The 27,544-nt window shown below is 50.7% G+C and overlaps 4 protein-coding genes across 13 annotated transcripts in view; 3 read left to right on the plus strand and 1 right to left on the minus strand.

Moving 5' to 3' along the window:
* The window catches only part of PPM1G (protein phosphatase, Mg2+/Mn2+ dependent 1G), a 29,219-nt gene extending 19,747 nt beyond the window's left edge, over nt 1-9,472 (plus strand). The window contains exons 2-10 of the mRNA XM_009237452.4: nt 3,474-3,543; nt 4,380-4,465; nt 4,780-4,912; nt 5,571-5,986; nt 6,567-6,707; nt 7,059-7,293; nt 8,060-8,189; nt 8,437-8,539; nt 8,857-9,472. Of these exons, the coding sequence (XP_009235727.2) occupies nt 3,474-3,543; nt 4,380-4,465; nt 4,780-4,912; nt 5,571-5,986; nt 6,567-6,707; nt 7,059-7,293; nt 8,060-8,189; nt 8,437-8,539; nt 8,857-9,063 (1,521 nt within the window). The 3' untranslated portion in view covers nt 9,064-9,472. The remainder of the gene's footprint in view (nt 1-3,473; nt 3,544-4,379; nt 4,466-4,779; nt 4,913-5,570; nt 5,987-6,566; nt 6,708-7,058; nt 7,294-8,059; nt 8,190-8,436; nt 8,540-8,856) is intronic.
* A 247-nt stretch (nt 9,473-9,719) lies between these two features.
* On the plus strand, nt 9,720-13,431 carry ZNF513 (zinc finger protein 513). 4 transcript variants are annotated; one of them, XM_054547711.1, is made up of 5 exons: nt 9,720-9,905; nt 10,415-10,570; nt 11,610-12,197; nt 12,294-12,970; nt 13,152-13,431. In XM_054547711.1, exons 2-5 carry the CDS (start codon nt 10,546-10,548, stop codon nt 13,410-13,412), a joined length of 1,551 nt encoding a protein of 516 aa, XP_054403686.1. In that variant the 5' UTR covers nt 9,720-9,905; nt 10,415-10,545; the 3' UTR covers nt 13,413-13,431. The 4 variants fall into 4 exon arrangements, with proteins under 4 accessions (XP_054403686.1, XP_024097868.1, XP_054403685.1 ...); XM_054547710.1 differs by lacking the exon at nt 9,720-9,905 and adding an exon at nt 9,917-10,194; XM_024242100.2 differs by having other exon boundaries at nt 12,294-13,431.
* Nucleotides 13,432-13,537: 106 nt separating this feature from the next.
* Nucleotides 13,538-20,395, minus strand: SNX17 (sorting nexin 17). The gene is given in 15 exon segments (NM_001133530.1): nt 13,538-14,060; nt 14,146-14,187; nt 14,279-14,353; nt 14,482-14,559; nt 14,694-14,819; nt 14,951-15,154; nt 15,564-15,656; nt 16,280-16,349; nt 16,605-16,692; nt 16,867-16,957; nt 17,071-17,181; nt 17,735-17,799; nt 18,304-18,421; nt 19,695-19,769; nt 20,227-20,395. Coding segments are annotated over 15 exon segments (1,413 nt in total). The 5' UTR covers nt 20,290-20,395; the 3' UTR covers nt 13,538-13,946.
* A 221-nt stretch (nt 20,396-20,616) lies between these two features.
* Nucleotides 20,617-26,476, plus strand: EIF2B4 (eukaryotic translation initiation factor 2B subunit delta). 7 transcript variants are annotated; one of them, XM_024242103.3, is made up of 13 exons: nt 20,617-20,759; nt 21,124-21,167; nt 21,480-21,615; nt 21,811-22,017; nt 22,290-22,369; nt 22,560-22,651; nt 22,885-22,999; nt 23,202-23,278; nt 23,459-23,561; nt 23,817-23,944; nt 24,082-24,259; nt 25,930-26,110; nt 26,229-26,476. In XM_024242103.3, the coding sequence occupies exons 1-13, from the start codon at nt 20,729-20,731 to the stop codon at nt 26,426-26,428; spliced, it is 1,572 nt and encodes a 523-aa protein (XP_024097871.1). In that variant the 5' UTR covers nt 20,617-20,728; the 3' UTR covers nt 26,429-26,476. The 7 variants fall into 7 exon arrangements, with proteins under 7 accessions (XP_024097871.1, XP_024097873.1, XP_024097872.1 ...); XM_024242105.3 differs by having other exon boundaries at nt 23,817-23,848; XM_024242104.3 differs by having other exon boundaries at nt 21,814-22,017.
* Nucleotides 26,477-27,544: the final 1,068 nt, after the last annotated feature.

Consider the following 27,544-nt stretch of genomic DNA (forward strand, 5'->3'; position numbering starts at 1 on the left):
TGGCTAGGGGAAATGAAGTCTGCAGAATGGCTATTTGGGGATGTTGTTGTTGTTGTTATTGAGATGAGGTCTCACTATGTTGCCCAGGCTGGTTTTGAACTGACCTCAAGCAGTCCTCCTGCCTTGACCTCCCAAAATGTTGAGATTACATGCATGAGCCACTGCCAAAATGGCTATTTGGATTGCTGTTAAGGTTATTACATTCTCTGTGAAGTAAGATCTTGAAGGAGAAGGATTTGAGTTCAGGAGTTTAAGAAAAAATGTTAATCTAGGAAGAGAGGATAATTTCTGTGTTTGGCCAGGCGCAATGGCTCACGCCTGTAATCCCAGTGTTTTGGGAGGCCAAGGTGGGCAGATCACTTGAGCTTAGGAGTTTGAGACGAGCCTGGGCAACATGGTGAAACCCCGTCTCTACTGAAAATACAAAAATTGGCTGGGCATGATGGCAGGTGCCTACTGTAATTTCAGCTACTCGGGAGACTAAGGCAGGAGAATTGCTTGAACCTGGGAAGTGGAGGTTATGGTGAGCCTAGATCGTGCCACTGCACTCCAGCCTGGGAGACTCCATCTCAAAAAAAAAAAAGAAAACAAGATGCTGAAATGAAATAATGACCACAGTCAATGTGATCCTATAACTTTGTTTTCTTTTAGAGATGGGGTCTCCCTCTGTCACCCAGGCTGGAGTGCAGTGGTGCATCATAGCTTTCTGTAGCCTCCACCTCCTGGGCTCAGGTGTTCCTCTTGCCTCAGTGTTCCGAGTAGTTAGGACTGACTGCAGGTGCATGCTGCTATGCCTGGCTAACTTTAAAATTTTTTTGTAGAGGCGGGATCTTGCTGTGTTGCCTAGGCTGATCTCAAACTCCTGATCTCAATCAGTCCTCCTGCCTACCTTCCCAGAGCGCTGGGATTACAGGTGTGAGCCATCGCACCCAGCCAATCTCATAACATTTTATGACTAGCAAACTTAGTAGTTCTGATTCAGGCATAAATCAGTTGGTGGGGTTATACAAGGTTGGGTGAGTTTTTCTAGATTGCTAAGAGACCATGTTGAAATACTTGGCTCTGTCTCAGTAAGGGATAGAGAGAAGCAAAGGTATGGGTAAAGGTTATGAGCAAACATGTAAAGGGGGCAAATTAAAGTGTTTAGGGAAGGTGAAGCAATTCCAAATCATAATATAGATCCCAAGCCTCACCAAGAAGTGAAGGAGAGGGTAATTGTGCAATAGTTCTCTGGACTGAGACCTCAAGGTGTAAGATGAATCTTTATTGTGGGTGGTCTTCTTTGAGAAAAAGAACAAAAAAGAAAAATGTGAAATGGGTGCCAAATTTCAGAGCAGAATATACATATATGTGTATGTGTGTGTGTATATATATATATTTATGTAGCAAATTCCAGTTTACAAAGGGCTTTTACGTGTTTTGCATCATTATCAACAGTCCTGTGATGATGTGGGTGTGGTGGATATTGTAATTCCACATCACAGAGGATAAAATTGAGGCACACCATAAGGTAGCTGACCAGAGATCATGCAGTATATGGTAGAATGGCAACTTGAGGCCAGTTCTTAGGTGTGTTTGTTCTTATTCAGAATGGAACAATGTGGTTTATTGTACAAAAATTTTAAAATGAATGTTGAAAAGTAGAAATTATTACCCAAATCTCACCCTCTGTGGTTGTTTGCTATGTGATCTTCCAGACTCACATATACATGTAGATACTTTTTTTTTTTTTTTTTTTTTTGAGACGGAGTCTTGCTCTGTCGCCCAGGCTGGAGTGCAGTGGCGCAATCTCGGCTCACTGCAGGCTCTGCCTCCTGGGTTCACGCCATTCTCCTGCCTCAGCCTCCCAAGTAGCTGGGACTACAGGCACCCGCCACCACCTCCAGCTAATTTTTTGTATTTTTAGTAGAGACGGGGTTTCACCATGTTAGCCAGGATGGTCTTGATCTCCTGACCTCGTGATCCGCCCGCCTGGGCCTCCCAAAGTGCTGGGATTACAGGCGTGAGCCACTGCGGCCGTCCTCACATGTAGATACTTTTTAACTTTTTGCTTTTAACCACTTAAGATATTGTGAACTCATTTCCAAATTAACATATATTTGCTTTTAACAGCTACATGTAGTCCACTGGAGTTACGTACCATTTGTAATCTATTCCTGGAAATTTAGATGGTTACAACTGTTTTTTATTTTATTTATTTATTTATTTAGAGACGGAGTCTGACTCTGTCGCCCAGGCTGGAGCACAGTGGTGTGATCTTGGCTCACTGCAACCTCCATCTCCCGGGTTCAAGTGATTCTCCTGCCTCACCCTTCCTAGTAGCTGGGACTACAGGCGCACACCACCACGCCTGGCTAATTTTTGTATTTTTAGTAGAGATGGGGTTTCACCATGTTGGCCAGGATGGTATTGATCTCTTGACTTCGTGATCTGCCCGCCTCGGCCTCCCAAAGTGCTGGGATTACAGGCGTGAGCCACCACATCCAGCCTCAACTGTTTTTTATTATAAATAATGCCGTAGGCCGGGTGCAGTGGCTCACTTATGTAATCCCAGCACTTTGGGAGACCGAGGCGGGTGGATCACGAGGTCAGGAGATCGAGACCATCCTGGCTAACATGGTGAAACCCCGTCTCTACTAAAAATACAAAAAATTAGCCGGGCGTGGTGGTGGGTGCCTGTAGTCCCAGCTACTTGGGAGGCTGAGGCAGGAGAATGGCCTGAACCTGGGAGGCGAAGCTTGCAGTGAGCAGAGATTGCACCACTGCACTCCAGCCTGGGCAACAGAGTGAGACTCTGTCTCAAAAAATAATAATAAATAAATAAATAAATAAATAAAGCTGTATACAGCCTGGCCAACACTTTGGGAGGCCAAGGCAGGCAGATCACAAGGTCAGGAGTTCGAGACCAGCCTGACCAACATGGTGAAACCCCATCTCTACTAAAAATACAAAAGTTAGCCAGGCATGGTGGCACGTGCCTGTAATCTCAGCTATTCAGCAGGCGGAGGCAGGAGAACCGCTTGAACCCAGGAGGCGGAGGTTGCAGTGAGCCAAGATCGCGCCACTGCACTCCAGCCTGGGTGACAGGGCAAGACTCTGTCTCAAAAAAAAAAAAAAAAAAAAAGAAGAAAAAATCCTTTATTCTGGTTTTCCCGTAGCTTCCACAGATCCAAAAGGGTCAGGTTTATTTCCAGAGGCCAAATATTCTGCCATCTGGACTGAGATATCTCTTAGGTTGAGGTTATTATAGAGGTAGTAACCTGATTCTTTCTTCCTTTTCTCCTTCCCCTTTCCTCCTTTGCCTCCCTCCTCTTTTCTTTCTCTGTATTCATTTTATCATTCCTTCTTCCTTTCTTATTTCTAGGCCATATAGGCCAGCCAGGGAAAGGTTAGTAAGGTGTGACATTGATCCCTATGACCTGAGGAATATTCTTTGACCTTGAGACATGCTGATTATGCTCTTCTTTTCCTAGGATGCTCACAACTGTATTCCAGAGCTGGACAGTGAGACAGCCATGTTTTCTGTCTACGATGGACATGGAGGTAACTTTAACAGATCATATTGGTAACATTCTAGGACCCCAATTCCAGACGTTCCAGGGCAAGAACAGGTCCCTTGTTCATTTACTTTCCAAGGCCTGGCCCTCATCATCATTTCCTGCCTGGTGCTGTTTTTCTGTATTCTGTCATTCTTTTTTCCCAGTAGGTACTGTATCGGTTTATAATCTTACCAGGACTTGTTTTAATCCAAAGAGCCTCTTTATCTTTTTTTATTTTTTTAATCTTTATTTTTATTTTATTTTTATTTTTTAAAATTTATTTTTAAAATTTTTAGGCCAGGCGCACGGTAGCTCACGCCTGTAATCCCAGCACAGTGGATCACGAGGTCAGGAGTTCGAGACCAGCCTGACCAATATGGTGAAACCCCATCTCTACTAAAAATACAAAAATTAGCTGGGCGTAGTGGCGGGCGCCTCGGGAGGCTGAGGCAGGAGAATTACTTGAACCTGGGAAATGGAGGTTGCAGTGAGCCAAGACCATGCCACAGCACTCCAGCCTGGGCAACAGAGCAAGACTCTGTGTTAAAAAAAAAAAAAAATGTGTACCCAGATGAGCTGATTCTTTATCTTTTTTTCACTGGAGAACTAAGTATACAGGTGAGAAAAGATGAGATATTTATACCCGAGAGAATTGATGGCGAAATCCATTGTTTTGGATCAGAACTTCCCCAAACAGTGTCCTTCAAATAGGGTTCAGGGGTGCTAAGATATTTATCCCCTCAACCCTTGGGGTTCACTCCAGTATGGCATATAAATATTGTATCACTTTCTATGTGTGGGGAGCAGTGCTCCAGGTGACCTTCCTTCCTTTCCTTCTAGGGGAGGAAGTTGCCTTGTACTGTGCCAAATATCTTCCTGATATCATCAAAGATCAGAAGGCCTACAAGGAAGGCAAGCTGCAGAAGGTGTGTCTGCTTAACACTGCCCATTCCTCACTTGTGTAGGCTTTTCCCTTGTTCTCTAGCTCTTGGGCTTTTCCTTTCTTTTTGTCCTTTAGCTGCTGCTGCTTATTTACTCATGAAGAATTCTGTTCCTAAAATGAGCTTATTGGCCGCCTTTTAGACTTGTCTTATTATTCCTAGGCCTCTGAACTGTTTTTGTCTGTGAGTGTCTCTTAGTGTGGTGGCTCACACTCTAATTTGTATTCCATCCTTGTGCTCAGGATTGTACATAGGGAGTTCATTTTGTACTACTCTTAGACTATTTTGCTCATATTCAGGCTTTAGAAGATGCCTTCTTGGCTATTGATGCCAAACTGACCACTGAGGAAGTCATTAAAGAGCTGGCACAGATTGCAGGGCGACCCACTGAGGATGAAGATGAAAAAGAAAAAGTAGCTGATGAAGATGATGGTGAGTGTGGCATCCCTTGTTTGAGGGGAAATCAGCATTTTAAGAAATATTATTTAATATTACTTATCAATTCTAAGATAGGATGGCTTTCTAGGGACCTGGGGAGTCCTTATGTTAAAGAAACCTATGGTGTTCTCCTGCATTGTATGTGATTATGAAAAGGAGGGAGAGAATTATCTTCGTTGAGTGGCATCTGAGCTGTAAGCATTGTATATATATTATCTTTTGTCATTGTGATGGGGTCTTCCTGGTTCCTGCTGGTATTTATGTGTTTTTTTTCCCCCTCAAGACTGGAGCAGTTAGTAGCCCCAATAGCCAGTCATTAAGCCTAAAGCCTAATTCACAATAGCATTGTGGCCTTCCTGGATCCTCAGCCAGAATAGGGTTTTTACAGCTTAACAATAACAAATGAGACGTCAGAGGGGAAGTATAGTAACTAGTGTTGTTTTGATTAAGAAGGGGATGAAACACAAAAACCAAAAGAAGTCTGTGGAGGAGGAGGAGCTAGGGCATGTTCTTCTGAGACTTGAGCAAGAGGAACCTTAGGAGTGGGAGGTTGTGGGGAAGTTAGAGGCTGCAAGGGCTGTTGAGGTAGTGAGAGGGACGGATCCCATGAGGAGTCTGGCATGGGGGCTCTGATTTAGCCTCTTCCCTGCAGTGGACAATGAGGAGGCTGCACTGCTGCATGAAGAGGCTACCATGACTATTGAAGAGCTGCTGACACGCTACGGGCAGAACTGTCACAAGGGCCCTCCCCACAGCAAATCTGGAGCTGGGACAGGCGAGGAACCAGGGTCCCAGGGCCTCAATGGGGAGGCAGGACCTGAGGACTCAACTAGGGAAACTCCTTCACAGGAAAATGGCCCCACAGCCAAGGCCTACACAGGCTTTTCCTCCAACTCGGAACGTGGGACTGAGGCAGGCCAAGTTGGTGAGCCTGGCATTCCCACTGGTGAGGCTGGGCCTTCCTGCTCTTCAGCCTCTGACAAGCTGCCTCGAGTTGCTAAGTCCAAGTTCTTTGAGGACAGTGAGGATGAGTCAGATGAGGCGGAGGAGGAAGAGGAAGACAGTGAGGTAAGGGCCTGTGAGGGCAGGCAGATACTGAAGTTGCAGAGAGGTCCTGTTTGGTTGCCGTCTGTAGTTTTCAACTCTCTTTCCTTCTCCTATTTTGACATCATCCCCCAAGACCCACTGTATTCTAAGCTTTAGCCTTGAATTCATTGAGCTCCATCATCGCAGGTACCATTTGCCTTCTTACCTCTTCCTTTGTTGATACTATAACAAGCAGATCTAGTTCTGGCTTTTCAGAGTCTGTCTCCTATAGAGAGAACAAGGAGATAGGTGTTACCTTGGCTAGTTGACTGTTTTCTTCTCTGGAAAATTTATTTTCTGGCCACAGTGCCTGAAAGATACTTTTGGCTGGCAGCCCTTGCCTTGTCCTGGGCCTTTTGCTGGTGACTGCTAAGCCCAGTTCAGGATGTCAGTTGTACTTATGCTAGCCCTTTCCGTCCCCCCAATTTTCATGACCATATACTTGTATCTTTCAGTGTTTTGAGGACCTGTGTTCAGTCAGGACCTCTTGATTCTGAGTATGAGCTGTGGGGAGGGAGGGGATCATCCCAGTCTCAGCAGTCTGGGATCCTCCCCCTGGCAGGAATGCAGCGAGGAAGAGGATGGCTACAGCAGTGAGGAGGCAGAGAATGAGGAAGATGAGGATGACACCGAGGAGGCTGAAGAGGACGATGAAGAAGAAGAAGAAGAGATGATGGTGCCAGGGATGGAAGGCAAAGAGGAGGTGTGTGGGGAAGGGGAGCAATGAGTCTTAAAAAGCCACAAGGCAGGTGTGAGTCCCCTAATTTTGATTTTGAGACAGGGGATCCCCCTGATACTTTAGGATGGAAGTAATAGTCATGGGGATTTATTCTGCAAGGGGAATGAGATGGTAAGCCTTTGGGGTCGAATTATCTAAAAACGAGGGAGAGGGAGTGTGCTGCTGTCTCTAGAAAGATGAAATCTGTGCTTCTCCTGTTTGTTAAAGCTCTTTTGGGGGTCCCAGTGAAAGCAAGCATAGGTGAACGGTCAGGAGCACATCAGTGTGGAACACATGTTCAGAAGCTCCCATGATGCTCCTTTTCTTCCTCTTAAGCCTGGCTCTGACAGTGGTACAACAGCGGTGGTGGCCCTGATACGAGGGAAGCAGTTGATTGTAGCCAACGCAGGAGACTCTCGCTGTGTGGTATCTGAGGCTGGCAAAGCTTTAGACATGTCCTATGATCACAAACCAGAGGATGAAGTAGAACTAGCACGCATCAAGAATGCTGGTGGCAAGGTCACCATGGATGGGCGAGTCAACGGGGGCCTCAACCTCTCCAGAGCCATTGGTAAGGGCCAAGAAACTGGGAAAGACTTCTAGGGTCTTTCTCTCTGTCCCAGACTACCTAGTAGGAAACTTTAATCTTCCTAGTGCTTGTGCCTTTCAAAGCACTTTAATATCGAATACCTCTGTTCTTATATTCCTGTGAAATAACTAAGATGGGTATAGGTATCATTATACACAGGTATCATTATACCCATCTTATGTAACATTTGAATGATGAAAAAGACCGGTGAGTGCCGGGCACAGTGGCTTACGCCTGTAATCCCAGCACTTTGGGAGGCTGAGGTGGGTGGATCACCTGAGGTCAGGAGTTCGAGGCCAGCCTGGCCAACATGGTGAAACCCCATCTCTACTAAAAAAAAATAATAATAATACAAAAATTAGCTGGGCATGGTGGCGCAAGCCTGTAATCCCAGCTACTCGGGAGGCTGAGGCAGGAGAACCTCTTGAATCCGGGAGGCGGAGGTTGTAGTGAGCCAAGATCGTGCCATTACACTCCAGCCTGGGCTACAAGAGCAAAACTCTGTCTCAAAAAAAAAAAAAAAAAAAGATTTAAAAGAAAAAGACCAGTGAGTGACTTTCTTAAGGTTCAGCAGTCTGGTGGCAGGGTTGAAACTAGAAAAACTAGGACTTAGGACTCAGTTCTCCATTCCTCTAGATTATGGAACTTTGTAAAGAAGGGAAATGAATGGCAAGGTTTGACCTGCCACAAACACAAGTCTGTGGGAAGTATCCAAACTGCTCATCAACCAACCATTCCTTTACTCCAGGGGACCACTTCTATAAGAGAAACAAGAACCTGCCACCTGAGGAACAGATGATTTCAGCCCTTCCTGACATCAAGGTGCTGACTCTCACTGACGACCATGAATTCATGGTCATTGCCTGTGATGGCATCTGGTGAGCACTGGCAGAATGCCCTAAATTCCCCTTTCTGCAGCATGTCTTCTCTTATAGGGCTCAAGGCACCTCTAGGATTAGAGCCTAGGCAGACCTAGACCTCTTGGTGGGTGAAGAGCACCCAGACTAAGGCAGAGCTGAGAATTTCTGTAGTTATTTACACTGGCCTGGACCACCACCTCTGTCCATACTCCTCTACTCTGCCTTAGTGAGACTGGAAGATTCTGACTGTTGTTCTCGACCCCAGGAATGTGATGAGCAGCCAGGAAGTTGTAGATTTCATTCAATCAAAGATCAGCCAGCGTGATGAAAATGGGGAGCTTCGGTTATTGTCATCCATTGTGGAAGAGGTGAGTACCAGGGTGGAGAAGAGAGGGTGTCTAGTCTGCACAGTTAGGGCTCACTCTTTTCATCTGAGCTAAGTCGGCAGTCTGGGAGCATTATTAATTGCTGACAGACGCTAAACCCCGACTACAAAGTTCCACCTTCTCTCATTTCCCTGACTTAGCCTTATGCCTTATGGACTAGCAGGTGGGCCGTTTTGTGATACCTCTTGCCCATTGCTCTCCTACCACCCTGACTCAGCAAGCCAGCCCACTTGTGGGCCTGTAGGTGCCCGGCAAGGTGTTCAAACCCTGTGGCTGAGCTACGCCCATCCCTTTTTTAGCTGCTGGATCAGTGCCTGGCACCAGACACTTCTGGGGATGGTACAGGGTGTGACAACATGACCTGCATCATCATTTGCTTCAAGCCCCGAAACACAGCAGAGCTCCAGCCAGAGAGTGGCAAGCGAAAACTAGAGGAGGTGCTCTCTACTGAGGGGGCTGAAGAAAATGGCAACAGCGACAAGAAGAAGAAGGCCAAGCGGGACTAGCAGTCATCCAGACCCCTGCCCACCTAGACTGTTTTCTGAGCCCTCCGGAACTGAGACTGAGTTTTGTCTTTTTCCTTTAGCCTTAGCAGTGGGTATGAGGTGTGCAGGGGGAGCTGGGTGGCTTCACTCTGCCCATTCCAAAGAGGGCTCTCCCTCCACACTGCAGCCGGGAGCCTCTGCTGTCCTCCCCAGCCGCCTCTTTGCTCCTCGGGCTCATCACCGGTTCTGTGCCTGTGCTCTGTTGTGTTGGAGGGAAGGACTGGCGGTTCTGGTTTTTACTCTGTGAACACTTTATTTAAGGACATTCTTTTTTATTGGCGGCTCCATGGCCCTCGGCCGCTTGCACCCGCTCTCTGTTGTACACTTTCAATCAACACTTTTTCAGACTAAAGGCCAAAACCTAATCGTACGCATCGTGTCTTTTTTTTTCTTCTGCCGTGGCCCCCAACTTGGCCCCATCTGTAGCATCTGGCGAGCCCCCATGTGAGTGTGTGCGTGTGCTCATATGTGTCCTGCGCGTGTATAGGGGAGCCCAGAGCGAGCTGCTGGCAGGCCGGCCTGGCGGGCGTCGCGGCTGCCGCTCGCCCCCTCCTGGAGCCAGAAATGATCTAGTTCTCCCAGGGACAGGTCGGGACCGGTCTGGCTAGCCTGAAGCCTGGAGTCGGGCAGGACGCCGCCTGCGCGGCTCCCCGGCCGGCTCCCCCCGGCCGCTGATTGGCTTGCTCCTCGCCTCGTCACAATCACTTCCCGGTCACGCCATTGAGGCTCCCGCCGCGGCCGCTTCCCACGGACTACGCGTCCCGTGCGTCTCTGCGGCGGCGGAAGCGGAAGCGAGTACGGAGGTACCAGCTGGTCTCCGTAGGGGGGTAGGGGGCTCCATGAATGGAAGTGGCGGCGGCGGCGGGAGCGGCCTGAGCTGGGCGCTGGGGCCAGGGCCGGGGGCTGCCCAGGGCCCGCGCCGCTGCATGGGGGCGGCCCGCGGGCCCTGAGAGGAAGGGCAGACGGGCGGGCCGAGATAGGAGGGGCGGGGTCGGGCGGCCGCAGGCCGGAGGCGCGTCGGGCTGGAGCCGGTCACGATGCCCCGAAGGAAGCAAAGCCACCCGCAGCCCGTGAAATGCGAGGGGGTCAAAGGTCAGGGGTCAGGGGCCTTGGGAAAGGAGCGGGGGTGGGGTCAGTGGAGTGGGCTCAGGTCAGGGTGGAGGGGGACTCCTGAGGGATGAAGTGGGCGATCCAGACTCCTAGCTTCCCACCGAGGCACTAAGGGAATCAGAGTGGGTCAGCGAGTACGGGAAGTGTGGTCCACGAGGGCTGGTTCCTGAGGGAGAATCCACAAGCCCCCTCCCCTCTTCAGTGGATACTGAAGACTCCCTCGACGAAGGACCCGGGGCCCTGGTATTGGAGAGTGATTTGCTACTAGGCCAGGATCTGGAGTTTGAGGAGGAAGAGGAAGAGGAGGAAGGCGACGGCAACAGTGACCAGCTCATGGGCTTCGAGAGAGACTCGGAAGGTGGGTTTTCGGGTCTTGGTTAAGGATTAGCGGCCGCTGGAGACCCCAGCCCTTCAGGAGGCAGGTTAGGTGAACAGAACACCATTTCCTGCCACAACCGAGGGCTGGTTTAGTTTACATTTGAGCTAGATGACTTCATTTGTTTAATGATCCAATCACTTCCATCACTTTGATGAGGTGAAGTTCTGAGGCCTGGTCAAAGGTGATAGGAATAGGAGGGTGGGTGAATCACATGGAACAACTGATTGAAAGTAAATGCCCTGTCCCTCTCCCTAGCCCATTCCTTATGTGTATTTACTTTTAAGAGAGGTTCAGGGAAGCAAACTCTGTAAATCATTCAACCCAGTACTTAGGTCTAATCTAACTCCCTTTCACCTGCAGCGTATGCTCCTTTTGTATTGAGAGGTTTTAGTTTCTGTCTTTATCCTTCCATGTCCCTCTTCCCTGTGATCTTAGCATCACCCTGCCCTAATTTGCTGCACTACCTATCCACTTATGCAGATGTTTTTTGAAAGTCATTTGAGGGGATCCATGTAAATATCAATCTGTTCTTTAGGCAGGCAAGTGGTATTACATGCATTACTTTCATTGTCTCCACTTCCCTCCAAATTTTGCCTCAGAGATAGGTTTTATTTTATATCAGCTCCTTACTAAAAGGGGCCTTAGCAATAGAGCTTAGAAAAAGGTCTTGGGGCTCTCTCCCTTTTGTATTTTTGCTTTCTTGTCTTAAGAATTAATTACATTATGGATTCATTTCAGTCTGTGATCCACTGTGAGCCCTTGATCCTTGCCCATTGAGTGAAACTAGATTCAGGTCAATTCTACCATCACTAGATTAGTCCAGTATAAGAGGTAGACAATTCATGTTGAATTTTCTGGAATTACTGCAGGGGAGACCTTGATTCCTAGGAGGGAACTAAAGGGATCATCAAAGCTAAGGGTGGAGCCAAGCAAGTGGGAAGACCATAAGTGAAAAAGGGAGAGTTTGGAGCCTGATCCTACCCCATGCTGATGTCTCTTCTCATGTCTATTTCACCAGGAGACTCTCTGGGGGCCAGGCCTGGGCTTCCCTATGGGCTGAGCGACGATGAGTCTGGGGGCGGCCGGGCACTAAGTGCGGAGAGTGAAGTTGAGGAGCCAGCCAAGGGTCCAGGGGAGGCCAGGGGTGAGAGGCCAGGCCCAGCCTGCCAGCTGTGTGGGGGGCCGACAGGTGAGGGGCCGTGTTGTGGGGCAGGAGGGCCGGGTGGGGGGCCCCTGCTGCCCCCACGGCTACTGTACTCATGCCGCCTCTGCACCTTCGTGTCCCACTACTCGAGCCACCTGAAGCGGCACATGCAGACACACAGCGGAGAGAAGCCGTTCCGCTGTGGCCGCTGCCCCTACGCCTCAGCCCAGCTCGTCAACCTGACACGACATACCCGCACCCACACTGGCGAGAAGCCCTACCGCTGTCCCCACTGCCCCTTTGCCTGCAGCAGCCTGGGCAACCTGAGGCGGCATCAGCGTACCCACGCAGGGCCCCCCACTCCTCCCTGCCCGACCTGTGGCTTCCGCTGCTGTGCTCCACGACCAGCCCGGCCTCCCAGTCCCACAGAGCAGGAGGGGGCGGTGCCCCGGCGACCTGAAGGTAAGACACACCAGGGACCAAAGATCTTGGGGACATGGGTGGCTGGCCCTAGGAATGCTTGGATTGGATTCATAGCCCAGGTCTTTGTCCCCACAGATGCTCTGCTCCTTCCAGATTTGAGCCTCCATGTGCCACCAGGTGGTGCCAGTTTCCTGCCAGACTGTGGGCAGCTGCGGGGTGAAGGGGAGGGCCTCTGCGGGACTGGATCAGAACCACTGCCAGAGCTGCTATTCCCTTGGACCTGCCGGGGCTGTGGACAAGAGCTGGAGGAGGGTGAGGGTAGTCGGCTGGGAGCTGCCATGTGTGGGCGCTGCATGCGAGGAGAGGCTGGAGGGGGTGCCAGTGGGGGGCCCCAGGGCCCCAGTGACAAAGGCTTTGCCTGTAGCCTCTGCCCCTTTGCCACTCACTATCCCAACCACCTGGCCCGGCACATGAAGACACACAGTGGTGAGAAGCCCTTCCGCTGCGCCCGCTGTCCTTATGCCTCTGCTCATCTGGATAACCTGAAACGGCACCAGCGCGTCCATACAGGAGAGAAGCCCTACAAGTGCCCCCTCTGCCCTTATGCCTGTGGCAATCTCGCCAACCTCAAGCGTCATGGTCGCATCCACTCTGGTGACAAACCTTTTCGGTGTAGCCTTTGCAACTACAGCTGCAACCAGAGCATGAACCTCAAACGTCACATGCTGCGGCACACAGGCGAGAAGCCCTTCCGCTGTGCCACCTGCGCCTATACCACGGGCCACTGGGACAACTACAAGCGCCACCAGAAGGTGCATGGCCACGGTGGGGCAGGAGGGCCTGGTCTCTCTGCCTCTGAGGGCTGGGCCCCACCTCATAGCCCACCCTCTGTTTTGAGCTCTCGGGGCCCACCAGCCCTGGGGACTGCTGGCAGCCGGGCTGTCCATACAGACTCACCCTGAACTAGGTCCTTCTTCCCCATGTTTTATACAGACGGACCAGAAGCCACCTTTTTCTCCCCCGCTGGCCAGGGGCTCCACACCGACTAACCTAGGCACTATAAGGACCAGCCCAACCCCATGGGCGGGGGGCCCATATGGACCAGGGGGCCTTGCCTTGACTGATGCACTTCATGAGCTCAGTGAGAAGGGCCCTGTATTCACCTCCACTGCCTGCAGGGGCTGTGGACAAACCCCGGCTGGGGGACTCCCCAGCCTCCCACCTGTTTATTTAACTTATTTCAGTGCTTTATAATAAAGGAAACACTAACAAAGCCATGTCTATGCTGAATTGGCAATGGCAGGCAATTTGGCCTTACCCTTAGCATAGTAGTCCATGCTGTGATGGGGGAAGCAGGGGCAGTGAGAGGGAACCAGAGGTAGGCAGCAGTCAGGCTGAGTTTAATGATGGGGAACTGGGCCAGACCAAACACAGACCTCTGCCCATCCCCTTGGCCTTTGGCCTATGGCCCCAAGAAGCCAGAAGCGGCCCAGAGGGAGCTATGGTTCCTCCCCAAGGCAGGCAGCCATGGTCCCTTAGACTTTGTGCAAAATACTAAATGCTAATTTGGCATTGAGGGCCAGCTCTGAAAAGAGAAGGGGCAGTCCTCTGTGCAGCCAGCCCAGGGGACAAGGAAAGGTAGGTTACGAGGCCCCTGGCCAAGAGAAAAGGGGAAGGTAGGAAGGAAGAAGGAAAAGACCCCTCCGCCCCTAGCATGAGGGACACAGGCACAGGGCAAGTTTCTGTAAATTCCTCTGGGGTAGAGGGCAGACATCCAAGCAGTGGAGATTACAGATCCTCATCTCCAATGCCCTCGAAGGCGAAATTGCCGTGGACATCACTGGCACTGGCATCTGTGCTGGGACTGCCAATTCCCCGCAAGCTCACAGCACTCAGCTTACTCTGTAACAAAGGCAGGCTGGGGTCAGAGATCTTGGGCGTGCAAGATCCCCCAACAAACAGCAACCTCACCAACCCTGGAACTCACTGAGAGTTTGACCATAGACTCCCGGGTGGCATCAGGTGACTCCTGGGGAAGAAGAGGCAGAGGTGTCAGAAACTCACTAGGAGAGGTGAGGCAGGGCTGAGAGCCAGGGTTCTGACCAGGAGGTAATACTTACAAGCAGTGGTGGGGACTTCACTGCTTGCTGGCTGTCTGAGCGTCTCAGAGTGCCCCCCACCCGCCGGCGCAGCATCTGGGGACAGATACAAGGTGCCGGTGAGGGCAGGATCACTTCTCTCTCTCTCAAGAGAAGCCTCACATCTAGGACAAAAGGCAAGGGGAGCACACCTGCTCACTGCTCAGTCCACACTTGCTGCCTACCTTCCTGATACTGCCTCCAGATTTCTTCACCATCAGTTCATCAACCATGGACTGCAAGCAGATGCTCATCATGATAGCCTGAGGGCAAGAAGAGTGTCCAGCTTGACCAGAGTGGTCACTCTGAGCCCAGCACCACTAATGGCTCCCATATTGAGTACTGGAAACTCTACACTTCAAGGTGCTCCAGAGGAGGGCTGAGGGTAGGTTCACACCTGGGGGCTAGTGATGGTGACCCACTGTAGCCGGTCCTTGCTCATGAGGTATTCAAAAGCCAGTTCCAGGCGCACCTCACCCCGGCCCCGGCCTGGGCTGCTCGTGCTTCCACTGGGCAATGGTACCTGGGAGAGGAAGGGGAATTCGGTTGAGTTCACTCTGACCAACCTGTCTGGCTCCCTGACCCACTGCAGCCCATACCTAAGCTCAAGGCTTGCCAGGCCCCCAACCCAGGCCTTCCCCTAACCCGACTCACAGAGGAGGTGACCCGCCAGCATCGCATGCGGGTGACCCGGAAGGAGCCTTCTCGGAGTTGCTGGCCAGGCAGGCGGAGCTGCAGGCTGAGTTCACTGTTGCCTGCACTCACCACCACAGGACAGTCCTTTTCTGGGAAGTCAGCCACACAGGCATCAAAGCGCAGGTAGCCATAGTGCCGCAGCGTCTGGGCCAGTCTCAGGAACTGAAAAATGGTCATCACATGGGGGTAGATTAGGAGGGGGAATGGGGCAGCTCAGAAAAAGCAACCCCGGCCGGGCGCGGTGGCTCACGCCTATAATCCCAGCACTTTAGGGGGCAGAGGCAGGCAGATCACAAGGTCAGGAGATCAAGACCATCCTGGCTAACACGATGAAACCCTGTCTCTCCCAAAAATACAAAAAATTAGCCAGGCATCGTGGCAGGTGCCTGTAGCCCCAGCTACTTGGGAGGCTGAGGCAGGAGAATGGTGTGAACCCGGGAGGCAGAGCTTGCAGTGAGCCAAGATTGCGCCACTGCACTCCAACCTGGGCGACAGAGCGAGACTCCATGTCTTTAAAAAAAAAAAAAAAAAGCAAACCCTTGGAGGAAGACAGAGAGGAGGCAGGGCTCACCTCCTTCTTGGAGACTTTCTCTTGCAGAGATTTGAGTTGCCGGTGCTGTTCCTTGGTGACCAAGATCCACCCACGCTCAATATCTGATACCGTCTATAGTAGAGACAAGGGGCAGGCAGTAGGAGGTCCCAGTCAGCAATCCAAGGAAAGTGTCTACCATTACCTCTGTCCAGCCCGACCCCTAGCCCCACACTTGAGCGACCTCTTTGCAGTAAGTCCTTGATCTTGTCAGCTTAATAAAAGTAGGGAGGGCCGGGCGCGGTGGCTCACGCTTGTAATCCCAGCACTTTGGGAGGCCGAGGCGGGCGGATCACGAGGTCAGGAGATCGAGACCACAGTGAAACCCCGTCTCTACTAAAAATACAAAAAAATTAGCGGGGCATGGTGGCGGGCGCCTGTAGTCCCAGCTACTCGGAGAGGCTAAGGCAGGAGAATGGCATGAACCCGGGAGGCGGAGCTTGCAGTGAGCCGAGATCGCGCCACTGCACTCCAGCCTGGGTGACAGAGGGAGACTCCATCTCAAAAAAAAAAATAAATTAAAATAAATAAATAAATAAATAAAAGTAGGGAGAGTAGATATTGTGCCAGCAGCACTGACAGTATTCTAGGAACTTCCCCACAAGTTGGGAACAAAGACATGACAGCAGTTTTCTTGGGAGAGTGAGTCACCAGTTATTTTCTTCAGGGGAAGGGTTCTGAGGCAGCTCCAAGCTCACCTGAGCATAAAGTAGGTTCAGGCCAACCCGGTTCTCCATGACATCGTCATCATAGGCAGAGTCCCAATAACTGTGAGGCCAAAGGGTGGAAAGGGGTAATGGGGCTAAGCTGGGGTAAGGCAAGAGGTAGAATGGAAAACGGGCAAAACAGGAGCAATCTGGAACTATCAGGGGCTAATGGTATTGTGGGAGGAAGCTTGGGAGGCCTGGCAGAAACACCCAGCACTACACCCCCTTGTCCAGATTATTCTGTCTCAATATGTGGCCCAATAATCCAATCCAGCACAGCACCTCCCACCCCGCCCCTTCCAGGCCCAGCCCTGACCTCTTCCTTAGCACAATCTTATACTCCTGACTCCGAAGGCTGGTGACAGACACATAAGGCAGCTCAAACTCCTGCAACTTCCGTACAACTATGGGTTAAAAAAAAAAAAAAAAAGAAAAAAGGAAAATGTAGTGAGATTTAAAGGAAGGGAAATCAAGAAAGTGGTGCCCTGAGGCAATGTTCATTCTGGGGGTGGGGAGTTAGGGGGGCTGCAAACTCACTACTGAAGTACAAGGAAGCAGTCAAGTCCAGAGAAACTCACAAGAAAAGGCTCCATCCTCTTTTTCTCGAACTAAGAATAGACTAAAGTATCCAATCAAGTCATCTGGAAGATCCAGCTTTGCGGCTACAGCCTGGGGATAGGGATAGAAGTACAGCTCATCATACTGGCTGGTTCCAATCATTCTCCAAGCCCAGGACCCTGGGATGCAGGGGAAGAAGGGGCAGTGCTGAACAAGCGCCTCACCTCCAGGACATCCTCAGTCTGATCTGAAGTTAGCACGTTGACCAGAACTTTCTGCCCGTTGCTGAGCAGCACTTCCAAGGACACTTCCTCTGTGGGGACCTGCTGTGTCTCCTGTTGTGAGCACACATGGGGATGGGAGGCACTGCCTTGTCCCTTGCCTTGACCTATGCCCAACTCTATTTCTAGGTCCCTTGTGTGTCTTTATTCTCAGCTGCTTAAATATAAGCTGGGATTTCTTTGATTTCATAGGAATAGAAGAAGTTCCATTCCATTAAAAAAGATGACTCCTCTGTTATTAAGATGACATGGCCTGGCTGGGTGTGGTGGCTCACACCCGTAATCCCAGCACTTTGGGAGGCCAAGGCGGGTGGATCACCTGAGGTCAGGAGTTCGACACCAGCCAGGCCAACACGGCAAAACCCCGTCTCCACTAAAAATACAAAAATTAGCCGGACATGGTGGCGGGCGCCTGTAATTCTAGCTACTTGGGAGGCTGAGGCAGGAGAATCGCTTGAATCCGGGAGGCGGAGGTTGCAGTGAGCTGAGATCGCACCACTGCACTCCAGCCTGTGCAAAAGAGCGAGACTCTGTCTCAAAAAAAATAAAAGACATGACCTTCCAGCAAGGTCCTTTCCTTAAATCTTAGTCCCACCCAAAGCCCTACCTGTTGTGCCCGACGCAGAAAACTGTTGAAGGTCTCGCTGCTCCCAAGCAATGGGTCTTGCCGAACTATGAGGACAAGAGAACAGTATTGCAGGAACTTAGCACTCACTCTTGGCTCCCCAGTCCTCCTCTCAGTAGGTTCCCCCGACCCCATTTCCTGGGCTGATGGTGGCCAGCCACATCCCCCAGCTGGCCTCACCTCACTCACTGTTTGCATAAATTCTTCACCTGCCCCACCCTTGGCTGCCATCTAGGTGAGTCCAGTCTATAGAACTAGGGAAATAACAATGATGTTAATCTAAAGCACATCAGATACAAAGTAAGTTCTCTCCACTGATATTGACTAGTGTTATACTAGCATTTCTCATAGATGTTAGTGCCCAAATTGTTTTGCTAGTACACAGAGTTACACATCCTTGTAGACTATTTACTTTGCTAATTGCATAACAGATCAAACAAGAGCCTTCCTAGATCTAGAAATGAAATCAGGCCCTTCGACAGAACCAGCTGTTTTTAAGTCTCTCCCCACAGTCCTCAATATAGTCAACCTAGTTTCCTGCAACCACTCACCAGCTTGCATGTACTTCTCTAACTGCTCTCTCCTCTGTTCTACCTCAGCAGGAGTCAGAGAGAAAAGCTTCTTTGGGGGAAATGCAGGAAGCACATTGGCCCCATACTCCTTCCGAAGCTATTTAGAGAAAGAGATACAACCCTTCACATAAACACAGAAAATGAGATGAGGCAATCTACATATGCTCATAATGTTCTCTTGGGTGCCCCTCCCTTCCCTCAGTCCCTGTTCCCCTGTCTACCCTGGTCATCTGAGAAACAATTCCTTTGACAGCGGTAGCATCTCAAGGGAGCTGTCCTAGATATAAGTTGTTCTCTATCTTGTGTACAAGTCAGCCCCTCCACAGTACGGGGAGGATTTGTACTGGGCCAGGACCTATAGGGAGCCCCTTGACCACCTAGCAAGACTGTTCACTGAACCCTCAAAGGAAGGAAAGGGCTTTATAAAGTGCACAGTTAATAGCTAAGTCTGTTCACAAAATATCTTAGGACTTAAAGGGACTTTGCAGATTAAAGAATCCATCTTTCAGTTGTAGAAACTGAGGCCCAAAGAAATCAGGTAACGGCCAGGTACCGTGGCTCATGCCTGTAATCCCAGCATTTTGGGAGGCCAAGGTGGGTGGATCACCTGAGGTCAGGAGTTTGAGACCAGCCTGGCCAACATAGTGAAACCCCTCTCTACTAAAAATACAAAAATTAGCCGGGTGTGGCGGCAGCCGCCTGTAATCCCAGCTACTCAGGAGGCTGAGGAAGGAGAATTGCTTGAACCCAGGAGGCAGAGGTTGCAGTGAGCCGAGACCGTGCCTGGGCAACAAGAGAGAAACTCCGTCCCCCAAAAAAATATCAGGTAACTTGCACAGGGTTGCACAACTAATTATCAGTGGAGCTCTACTGAGTTAAATAGAGTTTATGATCTGGTAAGGAAGGAGGAGAAACATTGCATCACAGATACATAACGATAATTGGCACAGCTAAACACACTGAAATGAGCCGAAGAACACAAAAGGAAATCGGTGAATCGTTTGTATAAGCAGGGAAAAGAATTTCAAGTTGCCGCTCAGATGACAAAAGGAATGTGCTTTGACAGCCTGGGTGGAGGTAGTGGGGGGGAGGGGTTGGTTTGTCCATGCAGGGGTAAAGGCTACTAGAGCAGTAAGACTGGACAGAGAACCAGAATATAAGAACAGGAAGGAGCAGTTGTTGCGCGGACATTAAGCTTCTTAGGGAGTTCCCGGAAATGTCAGACAAGATAAACCAGGACCCTCCCCTGTGGCAGTGATTAAAGGGGAACTACAGCCTACGGGAACAAGAAGAGCGGGTAAAGGGAGACACTGATGTCCACGTGTAGGGAAGGGCTTGAAGCTGTCTCAAGGCAGGGGTGCTAGTCCCACCTGCTCGTGCAGCCCCAGGAGCTGGCTGTAGCGCACCCGACAGTGCAGGACTCCATTCACGTGAATGTTATAGGCCTGAGGACACAAAAGTAGTCAAGAATTTTAGGGTTGCGGTCTGCGCAACCCCCCTGAGAACCCTGGCCGGAAGTTGCCTGGCAACTCGCCGGAGTAACACGCTAATCTCCCGAGGGTTAGTTCGCTTGTTTTCGCCAGGGCCAGGTCCCAAAGCTGAAGAGCCAGTCCGGGGGAAATTCGGACGCTTGTGTTGCAGTCTCCCTGCCCAAGAGGCCAGTGACGCCCACCAGGGCAGCTGCGGCCTAGCTCGGGGAGGCGACCCGGCCTAAGGGCCTACAGGAGCTCGGGCGACGACTGCACGAATCACACACACGAGATAAGCTCCCAGAGAGGCCGTCGGGAGTCGGCGGCCCAGGACCAGGCCCGAAGGGTGGCGGTCAGGCCTCAGAGGCCGCTCCGAGACGGCTCGGGCCCGTTATCCCCGCCCCTGCCCGGCCCGGCTCCGGCCGCTCCTCACCACGTAGGCGGAGCCGCCGCTGTCCCCGCTGCGGGACTCGGTTTCGGGAATGGAAAAGTGCATGTTCCCTACGGCACGGCACTGCACGGCACGGCCGGGCTCCGGACTGTGAGGGCCGCAGCGGCTCTGCACGCTCCCCCTCCGCTGCTCAGCAAGTCCCCGCAGCCTCACTCGCCATTTTGGGAGCCCTGCGATCCGATGTGGGAAGGCGGTGGGACGTCGGTTCTGGGACGCAATCGCCTGGGCATGCTGGGAACTGTAGTCTAAAGGGCAAGAGCCACCTGTCCGGACAGGGAGCTCAAAATGGAGTTGGCCCTCATTGCAACCCGTAGTGCGGGGCGGGGCCCCGGGGCCCGTCGGAAATTGTAGTCCGATTGGGGCTGTGCGCTTCGCTTCTGCGGCTCAGCCTCCAGCCCAGGTGGCGCTGTGGACCCTGCAGCCGCCGAGCGAGGCAGTGGGGCGGCTCCGTGACCACGGCGGGCGGAGCCTAGGACTGAGAGCGATGGCTGCTGTGGCCGTAGCTGTTCGCGAGGGTGAGTGAAGAGCCGGGCCTGCCCACCGGTACGCGGGGCCGACGAGCTCCGAACAGCTAGTGCCGGGCCCTGAGCGTCTTTGGGCCCCGCCGTTCCGTTCCAGCGCCACGCTGGGCTCCGGTCTACACAGTCTCGTGCGCAGTCCCGCGCCGCGCACCGGCTGGTTGCTGTGAGGAGGGTCGGTGACCCCTCCTTTCCTTTGATCCGCCGCGCAGTGCGTCCCCACGCGGATCCCTGGCTCGCCTCGCCCCTGCCGGCGGAGCCGTGGTCATGCCAACCCAGCAGACGGCTGCGCCGAGTACTAGTGCCCCCAAACCCTCCCAGAGTCTCTCTGGCTCACTTTGTGCCCTGTTTTCTGATGCAGACTCGGGATCCGGGATGAAGGCGGAGCTTCCCCCTAGGCCTGGGGTAAGTGAGGCTTCCCTCCGAAGCCGCCTGCCAAGCGCTACGCAGGAGGCTGTGCCAGCTTTATTCCGCCCCAGCTCCCATCCCGTGTCGGTTTATTTCTCAGTAAAGCCAGGAGATTTTACAGAGGTCTTGCAATCCTAGCGATATATGATTCTGTTCCTGGAGGAGAAACGTCAGTCTCTGTAACAGGTAGCTTGTGGAAGTTACGAAGAACTAGGGATTTAACCATGTGGAAATCTTGTAAGCATCCAATAGTGTTTGTTCCCCTTTGGAATTGTTGGGGAAGAGCAGTATCCTATGTCTGTGTCTCAGGCAGTGGGGAGGGAAATGACCAAAGAAGAAAAGCTGCAGCTTCGGAAGGAAAAGAAACAGCAGAAGAAGAAACGGAAGGAAGAAAAGGGGGCAGAACCAGAAACTGGCTCTGCTGTGTCTGCAGCCCAATGTCAAGGTGAGTGAGGGGTCTCTTTTAAAGGGCTGGGGTGTGGAGCTGGTAGAGGGATGTGGTGGGAGAGACAGGACAAAGTTGATTTAAGCAAGTGTGTAAAGCAAAGAGATTTACAAGGAGAGAAACTAGTTTTAGCTGGGGCACGGATATCACCTGCCTGCAGCTTGGGCATTTTTTTTTTTTTTTTAATGCTTTTAGTAGGCCCAACCAGAGAACTGCCAGAATCGGGCATTCAGTTGGGCACTCCTGGGGAGAAAGTTCCAGCTGGTCGGAGTAAGGCCGAACTTCGGGCTGAGCGTCGAGCAAAGCAGGAGGCTGAGCGGGCCCTGAAACAGGCAAAAAAAGGGGAACAAGGAGGACCACCTCCTAAGGCCAGCCCCAGCACAGCTGGAGAAACCCCCTCAGGTATCTTCCCTTCATTTTAAGACCTCCCTTACTCCTAATTATAACGCCAGCTCAGGCTGCCCTATAGTAAAACAGCTCTCCCCTCTTATTCTTGGGACCCAGAGTTCTGAATTGTTCCTGCAACCCCATCATCCTATCCCTATTTCCTTTTCTACCCTATTCTCCCGTTTTCTCCACATCATCCTGTTTTTCTTGATGCCCCTTATACCCTAAGAGCAAATTACACATTTCAAGACCTACAGTGTCCTGAAAACATGATCATTATCTTTCAGGAGTGAAGCGTCTCCCTGAGTACCCTCAGGTTGATGACCTACTTCTGAGAAGGCTTGTTAAAAAACCAGAGCGTCAACAGGTAGGAAGTGGGTTTGGTGCCTGGCTAGAAAGCGCCTAGGGAAATGGACTGGAGGGAGGAAAGGTGCTGGGTGCAAAGTGAGAAGGATGGGTGCTTGGGTCACAGTAGTCTTACTGTTCACTTCCTTTCCAGCTTTATCCCATCATTTTTAAACTCTGGGCCATTGGTCCTGTTCCCTTGTTTTGTCAAGGTTCCTACACGAAAGGATTATGGATCCAAAGTCAGTCTCTTCTCTCACCTACCCCAGTACAGCAGACAAAACTCTCTGACCCAGTTTATGAGGTAGGATCCTATGAAATTGTCATAACTTTTGAGTCTGAGGAGTTTTAGTAGGTCAGTATTGAAAGTGTCTAGTAATCTGAGATGGACTCTGTAGGAAAAAGTATGAACCCAAGGCAGAACTGTAGAGGAAGTGGGGAAATCTGCTAGTGAAGGGAGTTCCTTTTCATCAGGGGCAGGTGGGCAGTAGATGCTCAAGCTCCCTTTCAAAGTATGTGACACCGCCATCCCATCAGCATCCCATCCTCTGTGATCCACCCAGCCATGGTGCGACTCGGCCTGCAGTACTCCCAGGGCCTGGTCAGTGGCTCCAATGCCCGGTGTATTGCCCTGCTTCGTGCCTTGCAGCAGGTATGTTCCATCCTGTTCTCTCTTATGATCCAACCCCACCTCCCCAAACACTACCCCAGCTTCTGTCACCCAAGGTCATCTCTGGGGGACAGAGGGAATACTCCTACCCTCAGAACATTTTCCTCAGTGAAGCTTACCCCCAGTCCCTATTCAGAGATCTTTATTCAGGGGCATTTTGCAGATCACCTTGTGTACCCTATAGGTGATTCAGGATTACACAACACCGCCCAATGAAGAACTCTCCAGGGATCTAGTGAATAAACTAAAACCCTACATGAGGTAGGGACAACACTATAAGTCCACTCCCAGCTTGCCCAATCTTTGTCTTGTACTCTTTTTCCTGCTTTTCTCTCTTCATTTTGTGTTCTATTTTCTTTTTAAAGACTTTTTTTTAAAATGTGAAAGCTTTGTAAGTTGTGAAGAGTTGCACAGATATAAGGTATTGCTGTTGTATTACAGCTTCCTGACTCAGTGCCGTCCCCTGTCAGCGAGCATGCACAACGCCATCAAGTTCCTTAACAAGGAAATCACCAGTGTGGGCAGTTCCAAGCGGGAAGAGGAGGTGATGAGTATGAGAAATAAGGAAGGCATGCACCTGTGGGTAAAATTAAGAAACATGTTAAAAACTCCCGGGAAGGCCAACATAAGCCTATTTTTGCCCTAGTCAAGGGTTAAGGAATGGTTTGGCCATTCTGACTTGTACCATCTCTGGGCCCGCTATAGGCTTGTCATCATACACATATTCAAGCACCTAGCATGATCATCAGAGGGATAAAAGTGTCCATTTCTTGTTCACTAAGGATTTTACTCCATTTAGGCCAAGTCAGAACTTCGAGCAGCCATTGATCGGTATGTGCAAGAGAAGATTGTGCTTGCAGCTCAGGCAATTTCACGCTTTGCTTACCAGAAGATCAGTAATGGAGATGTGATCCTGGTATATGGATGGTATGGTCCAGACCCTGTGACTGAGCAGATCGGGAGTTGGAATGATCTGAAGAAGGGACTACCCACTTGCCTTTGGGAATAAGTTAGTCATCAGTTACTGACATTTATAACTGAATCCTCATCTTCATTCACTCTAGCTCATCTCTGGTATCACGAATTCTTCAGGAGGCTTGGACAGAGGGCCGGCGGTTTCGGGTGGTAGTGGTGGACAGCCGGCCATGGCTGGAAGGAAGGCACACACTACGTTCTCTAGTCCATGCTGGTGTCCCAGCCTCCTACCTGCTGATTCCTGCAGCCTCCTATGTGCTCCCAGAGGTAAGTACAGAGGAAAAGGACTCCAAAGTTGGCGGTAAAAAGATGTAGTAGTATAGACATAATCTCACCTTCCCAAAGTCACAGTTTTGTTTTTGTTTTGAGATAAGGATGGAGTGCAATGACGTGATCACAGCTCACTGCAGTCTTGACCTCCTGGGCTCGGATGATCTTCCCACCTCCGCCTGAGTAGCTGGGACTACTGGTGTGTGCCACCATGCCCAGCTAGTTTTTATTTTTCTTGTAGAGATGGGATATCGCTACGTTGCCCAGGCTGGAACTCCTGGGCTCAAGCAGTTCCCCCTGTCTCGGCCTCCCAAAGTACTGGGATCATAGGCATGAGCCACTGTGCCCAGCCACAATTATTTAAAAATATTAGAATTATATAGCCCTGGCTTGGCGCCATGGCTCAACGCCTGCAATCTCAGCACTTTGGGGGTCCAAGGCAGGAGGATCACTTGAGCCCAGGAGTTCAAGACCAGCCTGCTCAACATGAGACCCTGTCTACACACAAACACACACACACACACACACACACACACTTAGCTGGGCACGGTGGCATGCGCATGTAGTTCCAGCTACTTAGGAAGCTGAGGTGAGAGGATTGCTTGAGCCCAGGAGGTTGAGGCTACAGTGAGCTGTGATTGCACCACTGCACTCCAGCCTGGGCGACAGAGTGAAACCCTGTGTCAAAAAAATAATTATATAACCCTGTTTATATTTAATTGGAAAAACACTGACAGTATATTACAGCAGTCTAGCTATTGCAAAAACATTACATTAAACTAGCAACCAGGAAGAGGGAACAAGACAAAAGTAACTTGAAAGTTTAGTTTTCCTGTGGGAGATTTGGTGGGTCAGTGGTCAGGTATTTTCACAGAAGAAAAGCCATCATTAAGATTTATTAGGCCGGGCACGGTAGCTCAAGCCTGTAATCCCAGCACTTTGGGAGGCCGAGGCAGGCGAATCACGAGGTCAGGAGTTCGCAGTCATCCTGGCTAACACAGTGAAACCCCGTCTCTACTAAAAATACAAAAAATTAGCCAGGCGTGGTGGCGGGCGCCTGTAGTCCCAGCTAATCTGGAGGCTGAGGCAGGAGAATGGCGTGAACCTGGGAGGCAGAGCTTGCAGTGAGCCAAGATCACGCCACTGCACTCCAGCCTCGGTGACAGAGTGAGACTCCGTCTCAAAAAAAAAAAAAAAGATTATTAATTGCCGTACTCCATGGCTTACGCCTGTTTTCCTAGCACTTTGGGAGGCTGAGGTGGCAGATCACCTGAGGTTGGGAGTTCGAGACCAGCCTGACCAACATGGAGATGTCTCTACTAAAAATATAAAAATACAACAAATCAGCTGGGAGTAGTGGTGCATGCCTGTAATCCCAGCTACTCGGGAGGCTGAGGCAGGAGAATCACTTGAACCCAGGAGGCAGAGGTTGTGGTGAGCCGAGATCGCGCCATTGCATTCCAGCCTGGGCAACGACAGCAAAACTTCGTCTCAAAAAAAAAAAAAAGATTTATTACTTGTTTCTTTGTTTTTGTTTCTTTCCCTTCTTTTCACAGGTGTTGAGATTTATTACTTGTCTTAATGTTGCTGTACTGTAAGTAGGGGACCTTATTCTGCATTGATACAACAATGACATTTTTTTCTTCCCCTTCTCCTGTGAAACACAGGTTTCCAAGGTGCTATTGGGAGCTCATGCACTCTTGGCCAACGGGTCTGTGATGTCACGGGTAGGGACAGCACAGTTAGCCCTGGTGGCTCGAGCCCATAACGTACCAGTGCTGGTTTGCTGTGAAACATACAAGTTCTGTGAGCGTGTGCAGACTGATGCCTTTGTCTCTAATGAGCTAGGTAAGGAGGCAAAAGAGAAGCCTCCAGCTACCTGTGAAGACTTGAGAGGGAGGGAGAGGGATGGATAAACTAGAACTTCTTTTCTCAAAGAACATAATGGGTATACCTTCCATTGCAGATGACCCTGATGATCTGCAGTGTAAGCGGGGAGAACATGTCGCGCTGGCTAACTGGCAGAACCACGCATCCCTACGGTTGTTGAATCTAGTCTATGATGTGACTCCCCCAGAGCTTGTGGATCTGGTGATCACGGAGCTGGGGATGATCCCTTGCAGTTCTGTACCTGTTGTTCTACGAGTCAAGAGCAGTGACCAGTGAAGGGGGAAACACAGGGTTAATAAATGCCATACTCCCTACCCTCAGCAACTCTGCTGCCTTTGTTTCTCTTTTAGTATCTCCACCACTTAAGTTAGGAGTCCAGACTCCACAACCCCTTTTATCACCTGCTACTAACCTCAGACCTTTGTGAAGACCTGCTCAGGTAACTAGCTCCATGCCAGTGCATTGGGTCTAACCTGAAGACCCGTATAAAGAACCAAAACTACCCAAATCAATCATTCATTGAGCATCTACATGCCAGACACTAAACTGGGTATGAGGAGGAATATGAAAACAAATAGTCCTGGGCTGAGTGCAGTGACTCATTCCTGTAATCTCAGCATTTTGGGAGGCTAAGGCAGGGGGACTGTTTGAGCCCAGAGGTTTGAGACCAGCCTGGGCAACATGGCAATCCAGTCTCTACAAAAAATAAAAATTAGCTGGGCATGGTTGTGCTCATCTGTTGTCCCAGCTACTCAGGAGGCTGAAGCCGGAGGACTGCTTGAGACCAGGAGGTAGAGGCTGCAGTAAGCCATGATTGTGCCACTGCACTCCAGCCTGGGTGACAGAGTGAGACCCTGTCTCAAAAAAGAGTCCTAACCTTATAAATTAGCATTTGTTGAATACTTACTGTGTGTCAGAAACTGTTCTGAACCCTTTCCTACCCATTTAGGAAGATTAATACAACTCTATGAAGGCTGGGCGTGGTGGCTCATGCCTGTAATCCTAGCACTTTGGGAGGCCGAGGCAGGCAGATCACCTCAGGTCAAGAGTTCGAGACCAGCCTGGCCAACGTGATGAAACCCTGTCTCTACACTAAATACAAAAATCAGCTGGGTGTGGTGGCGCATGCCTGTAATCCCAGCTACTCCAGAGGCTGAGGCAGAAGAATCGCTTGAACCCAGGAGATGGAGATTGCAGTGAGCCGAGATGGCACCATTGCACTCCAGCCTGGGCAACAAAGCAAGGCAACATCTCTAAAAATAAAAATAATAATACAACTCTATGAAGTAAATGCGATTTTACAGATGAGATAATGGAAGCATAGAAAGGTTAAGTTGCTTGCTCAAGGCAACACAGCTCAGACACAGAAAGGTTAAGTTACTTGCCCTAGGT

Source organism: Pongo abelii, chromosome 12 (genome assembly GCF_028885655.2).
Source record: "Pongo abelii isolate AG06213 chromosome 12, NHGRI_mPonAbe1-v2.0_pri, whole genome shotgun sequence".
NCBI classification, from domain to species: domain Eukaryota; kingdom Metazoa; phylum Chordata; class Mammalia; order Primates; family Hominidae; genus Pongo; species Pongo abelii.